Source organism: Crocodylus porosus, unplaced genomic scaffold, assembly GCF_001723895.1.
Source record: "Crocodylus porosus isolate Cpor-Errol unplaced genomic scaffold, CroPor_comp1, whole genome shotgun sequence".
NCBI lineage: Eukaryota > Metazoa > Chordata > Crocodylia > Crocodylidae > Crocodylus > Crocodylus porosus.
In genome coordinates this window covers 3,404,451-3,421,273 of record NW_017728923.1, presented here as the reverse complement: position 1 = coordinate 3,421,273, position 16,823 = coordinate 3,404,451, and the positions used below count along the sequence as shown (strand labels likewise).

The 16,823-nt window shown below is 51.0% G+C and overlaps 1 protein-coding gene and 1 long non-coding RNA gene across 2 annotated transcripts; both read left to right on the top strand.

Annotated features, from left to right (window-relative positions):
• Nucleotides 1-49: 49 nt before the first annotated feature.
• On the top strand, nt 50-4,843 carry LOC109313410. Its single transcript, XR_002102041.1, has 3 exons — nt 50-2,320; nt 3,155-3,156; nt 4,831-4,843. It is a non-coding gene; the product is annotated as an uncharacterized LOC109313410 (long non-coding RNA).
• A 2,073-nt stretch (nt 4,844-6,916) lies between these two features.
• MCRIP2 (MAPK regulated corepressor interacting protein 2) lies at nt 6,917-9,990 on the top strand (the record flags this gene model as incomplete). Its single annotated transcript, XM_019540155.1, has 3 exons — nt 6,917-7,166; nt 8,248-8,349; nt 9,538-9,990. Coding segments are annotated over 3 exons (423 nt in total), but the record flags the coding sequence as incomplete, so codon positions are not given.
• Between the last annotated feature and the right edge of the window lie 6,833 nt (nt 9,991-16,823).

The window sequence follows — 16,823 nt, the reverse complement described above, 5'->3', positions numbered from 1 at the left end:
GCCCTGGTGCCGGCGGCCAGCCCGTGCCAAGGGGCCGGGGAGGCTGCAGGCGCAGGTGGTGCTGGGCAGGCAACGCGGCTCTCGAGTGTGAGAAGCAACGGGGGCTGAGGTAACAGCAGTCCTTCCTGCCAGGCCCCAGCCCCATCTCCCCTCCCATGCCCGGACTTGGGTGCCAGCTCTGGGCTGTCCTTGTAGCCGGAGACGCTCGGCTGCCCAGATCTGCAGTCGAATGGCTGTGAAACTCCCTGCGGGCTGGGGTCTGCGAGGGCATGAGGGTGCTGCTGTGGGGAGCTGGACAGGGTCAAACTGTGAAGTCCAGCTCTGCTCCCTCCTCCATACCTGGGATGCTCACCCACCTGGTCTCAGGCAGGCAAACACACATACCTCTCATCTAGGAAGTTGCTTGCTGTGAGCAGTGCAAAGTGGGATGAAAGTGCTCTTATTTCCCTCTGACCTCACTGCACCTGGAGCACTTGGCATCCCCAAGACTCATCCACCAGGACCTTTTCCTCCCAGTATCTCTGCAGCTTTTGTCCCTATCTCACAGCACTCGGTTCCACAGGCTGAGAATACAACGAGAAAACTGTAGGAGCAAAGTGCTTGGAAGTCAGGAAATTGCAACAACAGTGCTGCACCCACAGGTTTACCTCTGGCCTACTGGAAGCCTGTGTAACTGTACAGCTGTCTGAGTACAGGTTCACACATCTCAAACAGCAAGTGGTCAAAGGCATGCAGTATTCCACATTTACAGTTGTTCTGCTGTGGGATGAAGTCAAATTGACACATAGCTATCCATTAAGGTTATTGTAGAAATTGCTTGGAGAGAACCTCCCAATTAAAGGTAGATTTCTGGTTACTGGGTCTGACTTTTCTAGTCTGTATAATCCAGATAACTTTGTTACATCCTGCATATGCAGTTTATCCTCTGCACATCTTCCTCCCACCTTCCCCATACATACTATATACTAATCTATAGTCTTGCAATGCAGTCTTTTCATCTGCTAATCAGATTTTGTGGGAAAAGCTACACTTTCATGGCTGGATCTACAAGCTAGGACACCTGCTGTCACCTGGGATGTGGTGTCTTCAAGGAGCTTTCCCTGGTGTGGGACATGGTTTCCTAGATAAAACATCTGGAGGAAATTTTGCTCATGACCATCTACTTTCTTTTCTCTCCTTATTTGCAATGTCAGAACATCCCTATAGCTAATACATGTTTAGAAAAGTAAACTTGGGGAACACATATATAGTGGTCTTTTTTTAATGGCATGTAGTGGCTGCAAACAGGGAAGAAGAGCTATTATGATCAGCCATCCTACAAGCTACCGGTGCTTCTCCAAGCAGAGTTTGGGAACAACTGGTCTATTTGTTTCTATTCTTTCATTGTATCATTCACTGATATAATCTAGGTAACTGTCTTAGCTCTGATTTGTTCTACAGGTTGGATTTTCTTTTTCTGCAGCCTGCAAAAATGGGATGTCAGTTTGGGCTACAGCAGATGTTGAGCCCACCTATAATAATGAGGGTCCCTCTCTACAAGCTGCTGTGCTCCTCCTTCCTTGGCAGTGTCAAATGCTCTTGACAGCCACTGAAATCAACAGGTGTTAAGACTACAGAGGCGTCTCCAAGGGTTGGCTACATAATTTTCCCTTTAGGGTCTAACCCCAAGCCCACTGGCATTGATGGGAAGGTCTGTAATAATCCTTTGTGCTCCTACAGACCTCTTCATTCAAGAACTTTGAAAGGCACCATAGAACTGGTGAACTCAGCCTCCCACCACCCTTGTCAAGCAGATGTTTCTGCTGTGACATATGAGCTGCTTCTGTTGTCATTGGCTGCCATCCTGCAGGCAGAGGTAAATCTTGGATCAGTTTGACAGGATTATTGCTGTCAACAATTGATTAGTATTCAATTCCATCTATCAGATGCACCAACCTGGTTTCCATTTTCCGTGGTGCAGAGGAATTGTCTTGGATTTCACCTATTTTCCTTGAAGCTTCTTTAAATAGGCCCCAGCCTTGAACTGTGACAGGCTGCTCCCAAAAGATTCTGCATTTGTGCCCTTTCTATTTTCTCCTCTTTATGGTGTAAAAACAAAAGCCTGAAAGTTCTTAATATTTCTTCAGAAACATCAGGCAGATCTGTTTGCAACTAACTACATGGCTTTCGTGGACGCCTCCTTGAATAAAACATGGGTCAGAGTATTCTTTAGCTCTTCACTGAAAAGGCTGGAAGGATTGAGCAGAGCTTAAAACTAGAAACAGAAGTGTAACACCCTGAGCAAAAATTGTATCTCCTGTATAAACTGGGGGTTATTACAGTAAGATGGTGACATTGAAAACATTAAGGCATCTCTGGCCCATCCACAGGATGCCTTGTCTGTGCTGAGTGATTATAATTCTAAACTGAAAAGTGTGCAGGGGGAGAAATAATTTTGAAAAGAACCCACAAGCACCTCAGATCTTCCTGGCTGTCTTTCTTCACCCTCAAGAAATGCTCACATATTAAACAATATGGCTGTTAAACATTGACTGTCTTTTTGAACTACAAGTAACTTATTTGCCCTCCATTTAACTTTGCTAAAGGCTATATGATGCATCATTTCCTCTTGATATTTGGCTGGTCTTCCTCATTTCACGACACCCGCTCAGAAGGGATTAGCTGGCTTTTTCTCCTATCAAGGGAAGAGAGGGATTCCCAGGTAGACCCTAGATAAACCAGCAGGGCATTGTGAAAGTTCTTCAGACAGGTCCACTAGGGCTTATTGGGAAGGACAGTCACATGGCAGCAGTGCAGGGGCTTCAAATCTGTAATCAGGTGTTGTTTTTTTGTCACTGGACTCTCCAGCATTTCTATTTACTGGAATTGGTTGAAAATAGGGATTTCTGTTCCATAAGAAATCCCAGTATTTCAAAATCTGCTTTTGCTCTGGGTTGGGATGACTGGTGGTACTACTAAGATGATTCATGGACTGGAGAGTGTGTGGAAATCTTGCATTGGGAAGTTCTGTTTCAGCACTTCTCTTTTGCTCTTTCTGAACTGAAATTTTGATTTTTTTGTTGATTAGGTCCCTTGCGCTCCTCTTTTCTATGGGCTGCGGCCCGCAGCTGGACAACAAGTCCTGTGCTCATTATAGCTGGGTTGTTGGTTATAGTTGTGTTGGTCCAAGGCAGGGCTCCCCATGTTTATGTGCCCAAGGGCACATTTGAATTTTGAAAGAAAAAGCAGTAGGCGCCAATATGAATATTTAAAGTTTAGAATTTAATTGGATGCTTATCTTGCTGGGATCCTGTGACCCCAGCTGACTTCCTGCCCTTTGGGCAGGGGGCTGGACTCGATGATCTCCTGAGGTCCCTTCCAGCCCTAATGTCTATGAAATCTATGAAATTTAGATCAATCTAATTCTCTCATCCATTACTTAAAATTGCATTAGATCCACAAGTACAAGTTCTCTTTTCTTACAAAAAATATTTATGTAAAAAATATTTGTTGGAATAATGATTTTTACTGATCTTGAAAATGTGTGCAGGAACCTGAATAAACTTGGGGTGGGGGGGAGCACCATTGCTCCCACGATTGAGGACCGCTGGTCTAAGGACATAGGCAGGCAAGGTTTTTTGGGTAGATGTGATATCTTTTATTGCTGCATTTATAGCCACACTACTCTCCCGGGTTCCATATAAGTTCAGTTGGAGAGGAGACAGCATTGCATGCTGAGTTGTGTTGTCCAGCCAGGAAGCCCATGTCAGGGAGAAAAAATGGGAGTGTGATCCTTTGCCCCTCTCTTGTTAATTTAACAAGGTAAACAGCTTTCAGGGGGTTCTGGAAACATCAGCATGCAAACTGAAGGCCATTTTGCCTAGTGGTTAGATTTGGGCATCACAAAAGCTAGAATCTGTTCCTGGATTTACCCAGGAACAGATTGTGTTCCTAGTTTCTTGTGTGACTAAGTCCCTCAGACCCTCTGCCTCAGTTTCTCTATATCATGGAGATGAAGATATTTAGCTACTAAAAACACTCCCTCTTTCTTTGAGCTTTTGGTTACATTGCTCCCTCATACACAACAAAAATGCTAGTCTTTAACTTTTGCTGGTCAAAAAATGCAGTTCTCTGAAAACTAGACAGCCTTGTGCACATGTCACCTGCCTACAGGCTGCCTGTTGCAACCTTAATTTGCTCACCTTGTTAGTGTGGATTAGATGCAGCCTTTAAGCAATCAAATACTATTTTTCCCCCTCCCCCCATGGGACCTGGCCACTATTCCCTGCACAGGAGGGTTGGTACAAGGTTAACAAGTTCCTATTAAATAACTTGCATTTACCGTGCTGCCCTGAGCCTTAACCTACTGCTCACTTTACAGACTTTGCTCTGCTCTGCAGAGCACACAGTTACTTTCCTTGTGGGTTCCTCTTGTCACCATGATGTCTAGGTGCTTCACAATCCTCTGGATTCATCTGTACACCTCCTCCCCCATGAGAAGAGGGGTATTGTCTGCTTTTCACAGATGGAGAACTGACATGGAGATTGAGGTCACGAGCATCTACCAGTCATGGGGGCCCAGCTTGAGACACCCCAGATCTGACTTTTCAGAGTACTCAGTACCAGTTAGATCTTTATGTGTTTAGAGCAGAGCCATCATTGAGTTCAACTGCAGCTGGAAGTGCTCAGCACTGCTTCCCACCAGAACCTGGAGCAGTGATTCTCAATATTCCTTGTTAGACTCACCCCTCAAGGAATGGCAACTTTTGGTTTTTCACTCAGTTTTTTGACTACAGAAGAATAATAGAGCAGTTGTGTTGCAAAGAAGTCAGAAAGCTGACAGCAGGCCAGAATGTTTTTAATGCTATGAATTCCTATGGGGAATCTTGTGAACCATGTTCACATACCTAACAAGGCCAGCATTGCATGGCATCCTAGGGCACCCTTGAAAAGATCTCAAGGCATCTTCAAGTGCGGTGGCACCCTAGTTGAGAATCAGTGACCTGGAATTCCAGGCTGGGCACCAGAAAATGAGGCATGTGCAGTTAGTCACCCACTCTGCAAGGCTGGGTCTAAGGGACACGCATAGTGTCCCATAGGATGACTGTGGCAGAGGCAGGGCACCACTGTTTTGTTTCTGTCTTTACTGTGAAATGACTCTCCTCATTCATGCAGTCCCCTACCTTGTTCATTCACTCCCTACCTTCTAACTGCTGCTACAAGGGAGGAACGGGCCTTACAGACATTGACCTCCTTCCCTACACAGCCCTGATTCACCTGCAGAGGGGACCAGCAGGCATTGGGGAAGTCCCTGTTCCCCAAGCACTGCCAGGAGTGACCAGGAATAACGGTCACAAGCTGGCAGAGGGTAGATTTAAGTTAAATATCAGGAGGCGCTACTTCACAGTCAGGGCGGCTAGGATCTGGAACCAACTTCCAAGAGAAGTGGTGCTGGCTTCTGCCCTGGGGGTCTTTAAGAGGAGGTTAGATGAACATCTTGCTGGGGTCATTTGACCCCAGTACTCTTTCCTGCCATGGCAGGGGGTTGGACTTGATGATCTGCTCAGGTCCCTTCTGACCCTAGAAACTATGAAACTGAAACTATGGAAGAAATGGGATCTGGTCATGTAATTAAATACAGTGTCATTAGGCACAGGCAGCCTTAATCCTGGCTGTGCCTGGCTCTGCAGCCTTAGCACATGCATGGGACAATGTGCTGTGGTTTCCTAGGTTTTGCTCTGTTAAAACCAGTGACACTGCAGAAATGTCATTATGTGACCTTGTCATAGGGGCTTAGTAGGATCAGACCCTTGCAGTTAGTGACAAACCTCTGCCTCTGGAGTTAACAGAGTAACTGGTGACAGTTGTCACCAGCACTATGAGGAGGGATGCTGATTAGCAGGGGGATGGTGAGCTGTGGGCACTGTGCTGAAGGGCGCTGTGTTCTAGTGGGCATAGATGCTTCTATCCCTTTCTCCCAAGCACCACCTGGCCTAGTCTCCTCCAACCCATCTCTACCCTGCTCCTGGATCACCCCAGTTCCAGTTTCCTGCTTTTAAGTTCTTCTTCTGTTTTACCTGTCTCCTTTTGACACTGAAATCCAGTCACTCCCAGTCTACCTTCCCCTACTCCTGTGGGCTCCCAGCTTCCTCACCCCAACTCAGTCCCTCCCACTCTTGACTCCTTGCCCCAGGCTCTTTGTCCAGCCAGTTCCACTCTTCTTCAAGTGTTTTGGCTCCTCCTCTGATCCATTTTTCCATCCTTTTCCCTTCTCCTCCACCTCCGCAGGTTCTCCCAGTCCCAGTCTCCTCCCATCTACTGACTTACAGTCCTCCCTTGCTTTCCACCATGGCTTCTCTCTGCCTTCCCAGTCTTAAGTCCCAATCTATTTCTCCCAACACCTCCACTTGTTGTTACCCTACTTTCAAACCTGTGCTTTCTGGGCCTGGTAAGAGTGCCAAAATCCCATTTCTAATCCCAGACCTGTACTTTTTTCACTTTTCCCCCAGTTCTGGCACCAACAGTGAGGAAAAGAGATTGATAGACTCTGTTCTTCCTCAGCTGAGTCACCCTGGACCCAGCTCTTCCCAGGCTCCACTTCTGTCTTGCTTGGGTCCAAGGGAAGGTGATGTGTTACAAGCTCCTTTGCTAACAACTGAAGGGCTGTCCTGTGCCTGTTTGTGCTGTAGGAGTACCATGATGTACCATGGTTGTGGTTACATAATGGGCATGTCAAGTGCTTCATAGACACAGAGCTGCCCTCCTTTCCCACTGAAGACTCTCATAGTCCTTTACAGAGGTAGAAGAATACTCCCATTCTGTACATGGAGGAACTGGAGGCATAAAGGAGTAAAGTGACTTGCCCAAGGCTACAGAGTAAATCCTTGTCAAAGGCAGAAATAGAACCCAGGAGTCCAGACATCCGGGCTTCTTCTGAAATGGCTGCAGACTGTCCTGTCTGGCTGCACTCCCAGCTCCAAGCCCAGCAGCTGACTGGCTCAGAAAGGAAAGAGTGTTCTGTCTTCCTGTGCTCTCCATTTTCTCTCTCTGTCTCAATAGCCCTGCTCCAAAACTCGTGTTCAACAGAGTGAATGGCAAGAGGCCCCCGGCAGTGATACAGCACATGTCAGCCACAGAGGAGTGCTACACGTCAGCACATGAAGAGAATGTGCGGTTTGTCTATGAAGGTAAGCACCAGAGCCAGGGTCTAGCTACTTCACGGACAGGAAGGCAAGGTTGGTGGGGGTGCCATGGGTAAACCCCGCTCTCTCAGTTGCATCTCCATACCAGGAGCTTCCATGGGCTGTAATATAGCAGAGGAACGGGTCATATCTCAGTGCGGGGCTCTCCAGAGGCTGTAGTACAGCAGAGAATGAGCTGTGTGTCAAAGCTGTCAGTTGCCAGGGGTGGTGACATTTGGCTGAGGCAATGCAGCTGTGTGTCAGTGATGGGTTTTCAGAGTCTGGGATGTAGCCATGTCATGATGGTGGAAGTTGCCAAGGGCTGTAGTGTGTGTGTGTGTGTGTGTGTGTGTGTGTGTGTGGAGGGTGGCATTTCCTTGGCGCTGAGCTGTGGTGAAGGTCCTCTGGTGTGACATAGTTAACCTCTGTACTATTGCTGGTTTCTGCTCACTCAGAAATGGATCTCCTCTTCCCTCCTGCCGAGTCCAGATGCTCAGTGGCATCAGCCAGTAGGAGGACTCTAGACCTTGTCTGCCCACTTCTGCCCATGGGCATTTGGAGCCTCCCTAGCAGCTGTCCCAGCTCGAGTGGGGTGGATGTGCTCCTTCCTACGCTTCTACCATGTACAGTGTCCTGACAGAGGGGTGGTCAGAGCTATCCTGTGATGTCTCCTATCATGAAGAGCTCATGTTGTAATCTGGCAATGAGGCCAAGCTGGGGCACTCTGGGGGCACAGTAGCATCACCCAGCTCTCTGGGGCAGCAGGGAAAACAACCCTGAGTGGAAAGTAACTGGCGGGACTACCTCCTGTCACTCAGGTGCCAAATACCCTCCCTCAGCCACAGCAGTAGTGGTCTGCACTGGGGCAGCATGTTCCAGCTGTGCTGCGGGGTTGGGGTATGTGACACAGGAGGTGTAGTGACTTGGAGCTCAAGGAATGTGGGGATATGAGGGGAACCCCAGTAAAGCAAACTTTTCAGTCCTGGTCAGAGCATGGGCAACTGAATGATCATCTTGTTGTAGGGTGGCTTCATCTTCCCCTACCAAAGGAACCTGCCTTTCTCATACCCTTCTCTCTCCTTTCCAGCCTGGCAGCAGATAGAACAGCAGCTGGATGACAGCCAGAATGGGGAGAGCAGCTGCGGCCCTGTGCAATACGAAGAGATAACTCCCAACCCTGGATTGAAAAGTGAGTGTCCGTGGGTCACCTCCAGGGACTAGCACCCATCCACATGAAGCAGTGCTTTTCAGCACTCGAGGGCCTATATGCCAGCTCCATGCAAGCATCTGTGCCATGTCCCTTGGAAGTTCTCATATGTTACCCTATGTAGCCCTTCATGTCAGCAGTGAGGCTGTCAAGTGCAGTAAGTTGGAGGGTCTTAGCCAAGTCAAGAGTGGATTTCAGATTGCTCATCTAGCAGCATCTGCTCAGTGTCTCCCTAGTCTAGCAGAGAGAGCCCTTAGAAATAACAGGACTTGGGAGTGTCTACACTGGTTTAAGTATGTGAACTGTGCAGGATGGAATGTAAGTATTGGCTGTGCTGGGGGAAGGTAGGGTGTATGTCAAGTTCCCTTGTCCCCTGCAGAGTCCTGCTCGAGTCTGGGGGAGATGAGAAATGTCAGGCCCTAGGATACTGTGACTTTGGGTATCTAGATGGTTTCATTAAACCCCTCATAGCACCGTCAGCCAAGGCTTTGAATAAGTCCTGCTGTACCTACATAGCAGGAGCAGAACGAAGGTGCCAGCACACTGGGGCTAATACCCTGTGGTCCAAATGAGGCCAGGTGATGGGGGTAGGGGGGGGTTGTGGGCTTCTCTTTAAAACTGTTTTTCCAACAGGCTGTCTTGGGGCCTGGGGTAAGCCACCACAGTCACCTACCTGGGTCCCAGCACCATGGCGCCCCCTAGTGCCATGTGTGGTGGTGGGGTGGGACAGTCCCAAGCGGAAGGCTGGCACCTGCTGAGTCACCTGCACTATTTACTCGTGTTGCTGGCCGGGTCTCTGGTGGGATTGGCTCTGGGGAGTGAAGGATCCTGTTCTCCCTTTGAGCATATGTGTTAAGGATAGAACAGTACAGGGATTTACATAGCATCTCTCAGCATTCATTGGAGAGTATTATTGGGGTAGTATGAGCCAAGACTCAGTGCCACAGATTCACAGCAGTTGAAAGAAGGAAGTGGTTTCCTGGAGCACTAGGTTTAGCTTTTTATTCTTTCAATAAGAAGTTAGGGAGCTTTTTGCTGGGCACTCAGTGTTGTCCTCTGTGGGGAGATGGGGGAAGTGCCCCAAAGTGGCATGAGTTCCATGAGGCTTTGCTTCCCCTCCATTACTGCTCAAGTTCTGCTACCCTGCCCCCTTTTCTCTTTCTCTTCCAGACTTTGTGCCCATTGATCTGGAGGAGTGGTGGGCCCAGCAATTTCTGGCAAAAATTGAAAATGGCTCATAGAAAACTGCCCTCCTGGTCTGTACACAACACTTGAGTTAAAATGACAAGAGCTCTCTATAAAATAGTCTCGGCCAAGTGAAGATGGCGGAAACGGACCACGGTACCTCCTCGCCGACCACCCCCTGTCTGGACACAGCAGGGCCAGGGGAGGAAAGCAGCTACCCACTGCCTCCGCCAGGATTCCTTAAGTGCCAGTCGAACCGTCGAAACTCCTGCAGACTCTGTATCTGAGAGATCTCGCCGCAGTTGGTGCGGGGTGGGGAGAGGATTGTGACTCTAGGTCTCTCCCTAGGCCATGAGCTGCAGCCCTGAGAGAAGACAGTTGTTCTCTGTAACCAGGATCTGGGTACAATAAAGAGCTGAAACTGCCAATGGATGGGAACTTGCACGCCTTGGAGGAGATATTCACAGGCTCTGCAGGATGACATGGGGCAAGAGATGGTAAAACAGTGCAGCTGCTGGGGGCAGGTTGAGCTCCAGGAGTGAGACGGGGCCCTGCGTGACTCTGATGGTTGGGTGCCTGGTGAGGTGGCCAGAGCATTTTTGGCTTTGTTTGCCTCTGGGTGCCCCACAGGCAATGTAGTTACAGCAGTTTGCTTGGCTGGCAGCCCCACAATGGAGGCAGGTAGCTGTGTGCTGGCTGGGACAGCCCTGGTAGTACCCTCTGCAGAAATATGCTATTGCAGAAACCTCCAGCCTGGGTTTATGCCTCTCTTGTGTTGCAATTTGGGCAATGTTCTCCCATCCCAGACCTACATGCGCACACATGTGGGGGTTCAGAGCACAAGAGAGACCTGATGTAGGGCTGTAGTGGAAGCCGCTGCAGCAGGAAGAAAGCCTCAGTGCAAGCCTGGTCCCCACAGAGCCCTCCTACCCCCACAAGGGGAACTACTGTGTGAAAGGCTTCCTTCTCAAGTTAAAGATGCCCCCTGCATCTGTCTTGCCTGCCTCCCCTTTTTCCCTCCCCCATAGGCCACCAGATATTCTCTTCCCCGCCACAAAATGCAGTCTGCTTCCCAGCATCACTTAGGCTTTGACCCTGGGACTACTCTGCAGGTGGCAGACAGGCTCCTTTGCCCCCAGCCAGGCCTGGGTTTATGGGATCACCTAGCTTTGGGGTGAAGGAAGGATCTGTGGAGGGTGGCAGGGCTAATGCCTGTCTTTGGTTTTTCCAGCTGGGCTTCCTGCCTGCCTTGCAGCCCTTGGGAGGAGAAGCCAACCATACCTCGAAGCCTGGAAGACCAGAGCGAGGGGGGGCAAAGCTGAGGTCTCCAGCCTCAGGCCAGAGTAGCCAGGGCTGCATCTGTGGGCAGGGGCACCTGGCTGCTTTGGGGCCGTGTCCCAGGCACTAGAACCTGTGCATGCTGATTCCTGCTGGGCCCAACTAAGCAGTGCCACCCCGTCACGGGAGGCCTGTGTATGAGGACAGGGATGTGTTCATTTCCAGCTGTTGCATGTACAAGTCCCTGCTGAAAATGGTGGTGCCTCTGACTGTAAACCTGAGCTGGATGACTGACCCTGCAGTTGGGGCAAGGTGGCTATGTCTAGTGGAGATGAGTGGTACAAGTTCTCCAAGCAGGGCCTGTACCTGCTGCCTGTAAGGGGAGCTTGGGGGCAAAAGCACAAGACTCCCAGCTGAGCCTTCTCACTACAATGCACAGAGCTGTGGGCTTGAGAGGCACAAGGGCCCAGAGTGGGTGCTCAGCATAGGGCTCACAGCTCCCTGCAGGGCATCTCGGGAGTCTGCCGTGTCCCAGAGCCCAGGGTGTTGGGTGGCAGTAGGGAGAATCCCAGCAAGTCTGGACAGAGGAAGATGGGACAAGCCCAGATTTCCAGGCCCCAGAGGGTCAGGAGCTTTCAGGTGTTGTCTTTTGTCTCATTGGGAGGCTGACAACTCAGTTCCCTGTGGCTCAGGCTGTCGCACCTCCTGCCCCAAGAAGTATAGGATTCCAGATAGGAGTTAAGTGCTGTTACATGGCCCAGGGCACTTCCCTTGCCCAGTGGTACTCATATATGGAATTCCTCCTCAAGCTCACCCAGGGTTGTGGAGTCAGAAGCTGTTCTGTGCTGGGAGGGGGGTCTTGCTAGCATGAGACCTGTGTGACTAGGGTGTTGCACAGGGCTCACCGGACACTGGAGACAGGCTAGTTTTGGCTGCTGGGATTGATGGCAGGAGGTGTCTGCTCCTGACGCTTTCTCTGCTTCTGGGCCAAAGACTATTTTGCAAAGAATGCTCAAGGTGGGAACATGCAGTGAGACTGGGAGTCCCCATGGACACTGCATCTCCCAGCTCCCACCCCAGGGTTGCTTCTTGGCCCACAACACACTCCTATCCCTGCTGCAGAGATGATTGACAGCAGGTTGGGGGCTCCCAGCTGGAGGGTGGAGTGCCTGGCTGGCTGAACATCAGTCCTGTGGGGCTGCATCTAAGCTCCCTCTTCCTCTGTAGCCAGCACTGACAACCAAGCAGAGGTGTGACTAAAAGCACAGGGTCGGTGGGAAGGGCTCAGGGCGGGGAACCTGGGAGCTTTGGTGTGTGTTTCAGGTCCCTGCTACTCTGTTGCACTTGGCATGGCTGGGTTGAATGGGACTTCAGCTGTGCAAAAGCATTCATTTCCCAGGTATGAGGAGGGTTGGAAACTGCCATGGTGCTAAGGACTGAATGTGCAGTGCAGCTTGACAGCCCAGCCACTCCATGTTATGTTGGATGGCATCCATGGCTTGAAAAGGGATTCTAGCACTTGGCAAAGTGCTCTGGGCAGTGCCTCAAGTGACACTGTTTATGCAGTGAGAGACTCTCAAAGGAGTGTGACTGCTGGGCAGGCAGGAGAGCCCCAGGACAAAGTCACCTGCAGGGAGGGAACTGCCAAGGACCAAAAAAAAAAAGAAAAAAAAAGACGCATCAGGGGCCCCTTGTCCGACTGCTTGGGGCAGGGAGGTAGTTCTGGTGGTACCTGTGTCTGCTAATGGGCTCCACTGGATTTGCCCAGGAAGCAGGAGACCCTGGGCTGGGAAAGACAGCACGGCTGGGCTCAGCAGGCCTGTAGGAGATGCTGAAACAGTGCTATGCTGCCTACTCCTGGAGGGAAGGCCACAGCTTCCTTGGGAATGGTACCTGCTACAGCAAGGAGTGGGGGAGGACACTTGGCTTCCCATCCCAAGCATTGCCACTGAGGTGCCAGGTTACCTTGGGACAGATATTGCCTCTGTAGTACCATGGGGTTAGGCCCTGCACAGCTCCACATTGCTGTAACTAGCGTCCTGCCAGCTTGGGCACAAAGCGTAGGCTTCAGCTCAGATCTGACATGTCTGAGGGACAGCCCCATGCTGGAGCTGGGGTCACTGTAACACCATGAGGTTAAGCAGCCTGTCCAGGAGTGGATGGAGGCACTGACAGCACTGGAATAAAGGTCATAGTCTCCCAAGCATGAGGCAACCTGGATCATGGGTGGGCATTGCATCAGCCTAAGGAGAGGAGGTAGCAACTACCTTCCATCTCAAACTGACCCACAAGCTTCTGAGCTGCTGAGACCTGGTTGCCAACTTAGACCCAAGAGCAGCAGGATAATCAGAGGCTGGAGGCTGAACCTGAACTCTGGGAGCAGCTTTTTATACACAAAGACCACCCAGAGACACTACTTGGAAAATCCAGTTTATTTTGGAGATGGAACAACCTCCCTTACTTGCAGCTGCCTGTAGTACACAGAGCCTTCAAGCAGCAGCCCAGCCCAGCCCAGAGATGTGCAGTGCCACTGCCTGCCAGTTGCTGTGCTCAGCCTCCGGACTTTACACACAAGAGGAGCTTCCAATTAACGGACCCAAGGTGGCTAGAAATCAACTGAAACACAGGAAATGGAGACTAGACAGGGGAAGCAGGGAGCTGGAGCAGAAAGACGGGCCAGTTCTGATGCCACAGCTAGCACACAGGGCAGGAGGCTGACCTATACCTAGGGCAGGGGCGGCGATTATTTTGAGCGGAAGGCCGCTTACTGAGTTTTGGCAAGACACTGAGGGCTGCATGATAGGCAGCCAGGGGCAAACAAATACTAATTTTTCTAAGTTTTTTAGGGGTCCCGCAGGCAGGATAGAATGGCTTGGCAGGCTGCATCTGGCCCACAAGCTGCATTTTGCCCACCCCGACCTAGGGAGTCCATCTCATTATTCACAGGCTGCAGCCTTACACTGTGCTTAACCTGCTGGCAGATGAGGCAGTGCTCAAGGGCAGATGCCGCAAGCTAGGTATGTACCTGGGTCTCTGCAGAAGCAGGTTGGGCTCCATCTGTGGTTAACTGGTCCAAACAGTAAGGTACTGCTTAGCAAGGGCCAGTGCTAGGCCTAAAGGGCCAGCACTGTCTGTGGATAATCGCCCATGCCCGTGAATTGCCTCCCAGAATTCTTACCGGATGGTTGAATCTAATGCACCACAATCCCAGAGGCAACTCATCCCTCAAGCCCCAACACCTCCCTATCACAAGAAGCTAAAGCAGGGGTGGGGGAGAAATTGGAGGAGGGGGGACTTTTTGGCAGCTGTGTCACAAATTAGCCTGCACCCTCCCCGAAGTGCTGTGCTGATCCTCTTCCCCTGCCTGACCTGGTGTTCTGTTTTCTGTTCCCTACTCTGTACTCCTTGCCCAAGGCGTACAGAGTAGTCCTACTACTATTCTGCTTTCTGCTCCCTGCTTTCAGCTGCTGCACTGCTTGCCTGCTCCCTGATCTGCTGGATGCCACAAAACAGGCTGCCTGAGCCCCCTGTGGCACTCGTGTGCAGGTTGGCCACTCCTGGGCTAAAGGGAGCTGAGGCAACACACTGGGATCCCCTTACAGAGACACTGCAGATGAGTACATTGTACAAAGCACACGTGCTTGAGCTCCAGCTCCAGCACACTGGTCATGCAGCCACAGCACAGCGTGTGTTGCAGGTTTGTATTTCTGCAGGCATTCAAAGGTTTGGGAGAGCATTCATTCCCTTGCTCTAGAAAAGCCAGAACTGCCAAGTGAAGCCTTTTGGTGGAAGGGGGTTAAAAACTGAAAACTCGTTACAAATACTCTTTGGCACAGTCTGATTTGTGCCAGGAGCCCAATAGCACACAAACTGCAAGGAGAGAGCTGGTGCACTCAAAGCCCTAACCTGCACACCCAGGGTAGCAAGTACCGAGTCCTGGAGTGGCAGCCTGGTGCTGCAGAGGGCAATAGGAGCATTACCGCTGATGTCTGTGGAGTCAGAACCCGCCACTCTCTGCGCTGGGTCCAGCCGCTGCTGTAGCTAAGGGAGGGCCGTGGAACATACGTTGGTGGAAAGGCCGCGCTGTGCACAGGTGCCTGAGCACAACAGCTCCAAACGCAGTTAATGGTGGGTGGGAGCCTCGTCGATTCTCAGCAGGCACAGGCCCACCAGAGAGTAACAATCGTAAACACCAGCCACATCTAGAGCCAGTTTCACAAGTGGACCTTGCAGGCCTGTTCAGGGCTTTCCCCAGGGAAAGTCATTACTGCTGTAGCTTCCAGTGCAGCATCTGCTCTGACTGGCTCTTCAGCTGGGTTGTCGGCGCTGGGATACTACATGCAGTCTATCCAGGCTTCACATCCAGGTGGTAGTGCCTGGGAAAGCAGCCTCCCATAGTCATGTTACAATGCCAGGTGTTGACCTGTAGTCACCCAGCTCCAATTCCAGTGAGCCCTTGTTTTTGGGAAAGCCCCAGCTATGATTTTGGGTAGGAGAGCAGAAGAGCTTACATGCATGGTATCCCGTCCCCACTGCTGCCTTCACATTCAGCCAGCCCCCAAGAAAGGCTGATTTCAGATCTACTCCTGCTTCCACTGCAGGTTTCTCATTGGCCTCAAATGGAAAAGGCTAAGCTCTCACTGCCCAGAAGCTGCCCAACAGCATAAAAGTAGGGGATGAAGCCAATGCCTCACCGTCTATTGCAGCAACACTGGGCCTGTGTCAGACAGCAGACTCCCATCCCCCTACTGGCATCTCCCCAAGGCCTCTCCTGCCACCATAGCTTTGGTGCTGCAGTCAGTTTCAAGTGGGAGCAAGAAGCTGTGATGGAGGTGCTGACTCTGACCAAATTCAGTGCATGTGCTTAGCCCCCTGCATCTAACAGGACTAGCAACTTGCCAGATCGCTGTGACACCCAGCAACTACAGGGCCCCTTCCAGGCTGCCTGCTAATAAAGCCAACACAATGCAGTCAAGAGCCAGGAAAGTTCTTAGTAACATGATGCACCAGCATAGTCATAACAAGGTGGGGGGGGCAGAAATAGAAAAGAAGGATCCAGTTACAGGAACAGAAAAAAAAACAAAAACCAAAAACCCCAACACCACAATCACTGGAACAGAACTAGAGCCCCTGCCCATAAATATTAGTTCATTTAGTATGTGCAATCGTATGTCATACTATAGTGCAATATCTCAGCACTGTGGTGATCCTGGAGCAGTCAGACAGGACAGGATGGGAGAGGTGCTGGCTGGCAGTGGGGAACATAGACAGATATGGCTCAACCAAGGTGCTGGAAAAATGGGAAAAAACACACTGGCAAGGTCACCAGCCACATCTTCCCGGGGTGGGGGCTCTGCAATCTGGGGAGCCTGATCCTGTAGAGTACCTAATGCCCTAGAGACCCACTTGCTTCCAATGCTCCATGGCAGCAGCTGCCCCCATGGGCAGAGTAAGGTATGGGACACACAACATGCACTGGATGGAGCATAACAGCAGCTCCTGTGGGAGCAGGACCACAGGTGAGGCTGAGCCAGGGGAGGCAGGGCTATTCATGGCTTGGCTGATGGTCCTCCAAGGGCCTTCCCCAGCAAGCAGGGACCACAGCAACACACTTCCACTGGAACATCACTAATGAGATACTGGATTGACTGGGGGCTGCAGACCCATGCTGGAATCTGGGCCCATGCTGGATGCAGCTCTGGAGTGCCCAGAGCTTGATGGTTTGGGTTCAATACCCCAGCACATCCTGGTTTAATTTCAATGTTTAAAGAAGATAGCACCTGGCAGCCCAGACCAGAGACCTGGGGGATGGCTCCTCACTTCCTTCCCTTCCACCAGGCAAACTTCAGGCTCTTCAGAGCAGAGTTGGCTCTTTTCCCCCCACCCAGCTGCCTGTTAATAAAGCCAACACAATGCAGTCAAGAGCCAGGGTGAAGGCAAGGGGCTGTAGGAGGTGGCTGGAGTTGTGGGCCTGGGGGAGTCCTCCTTGCAGG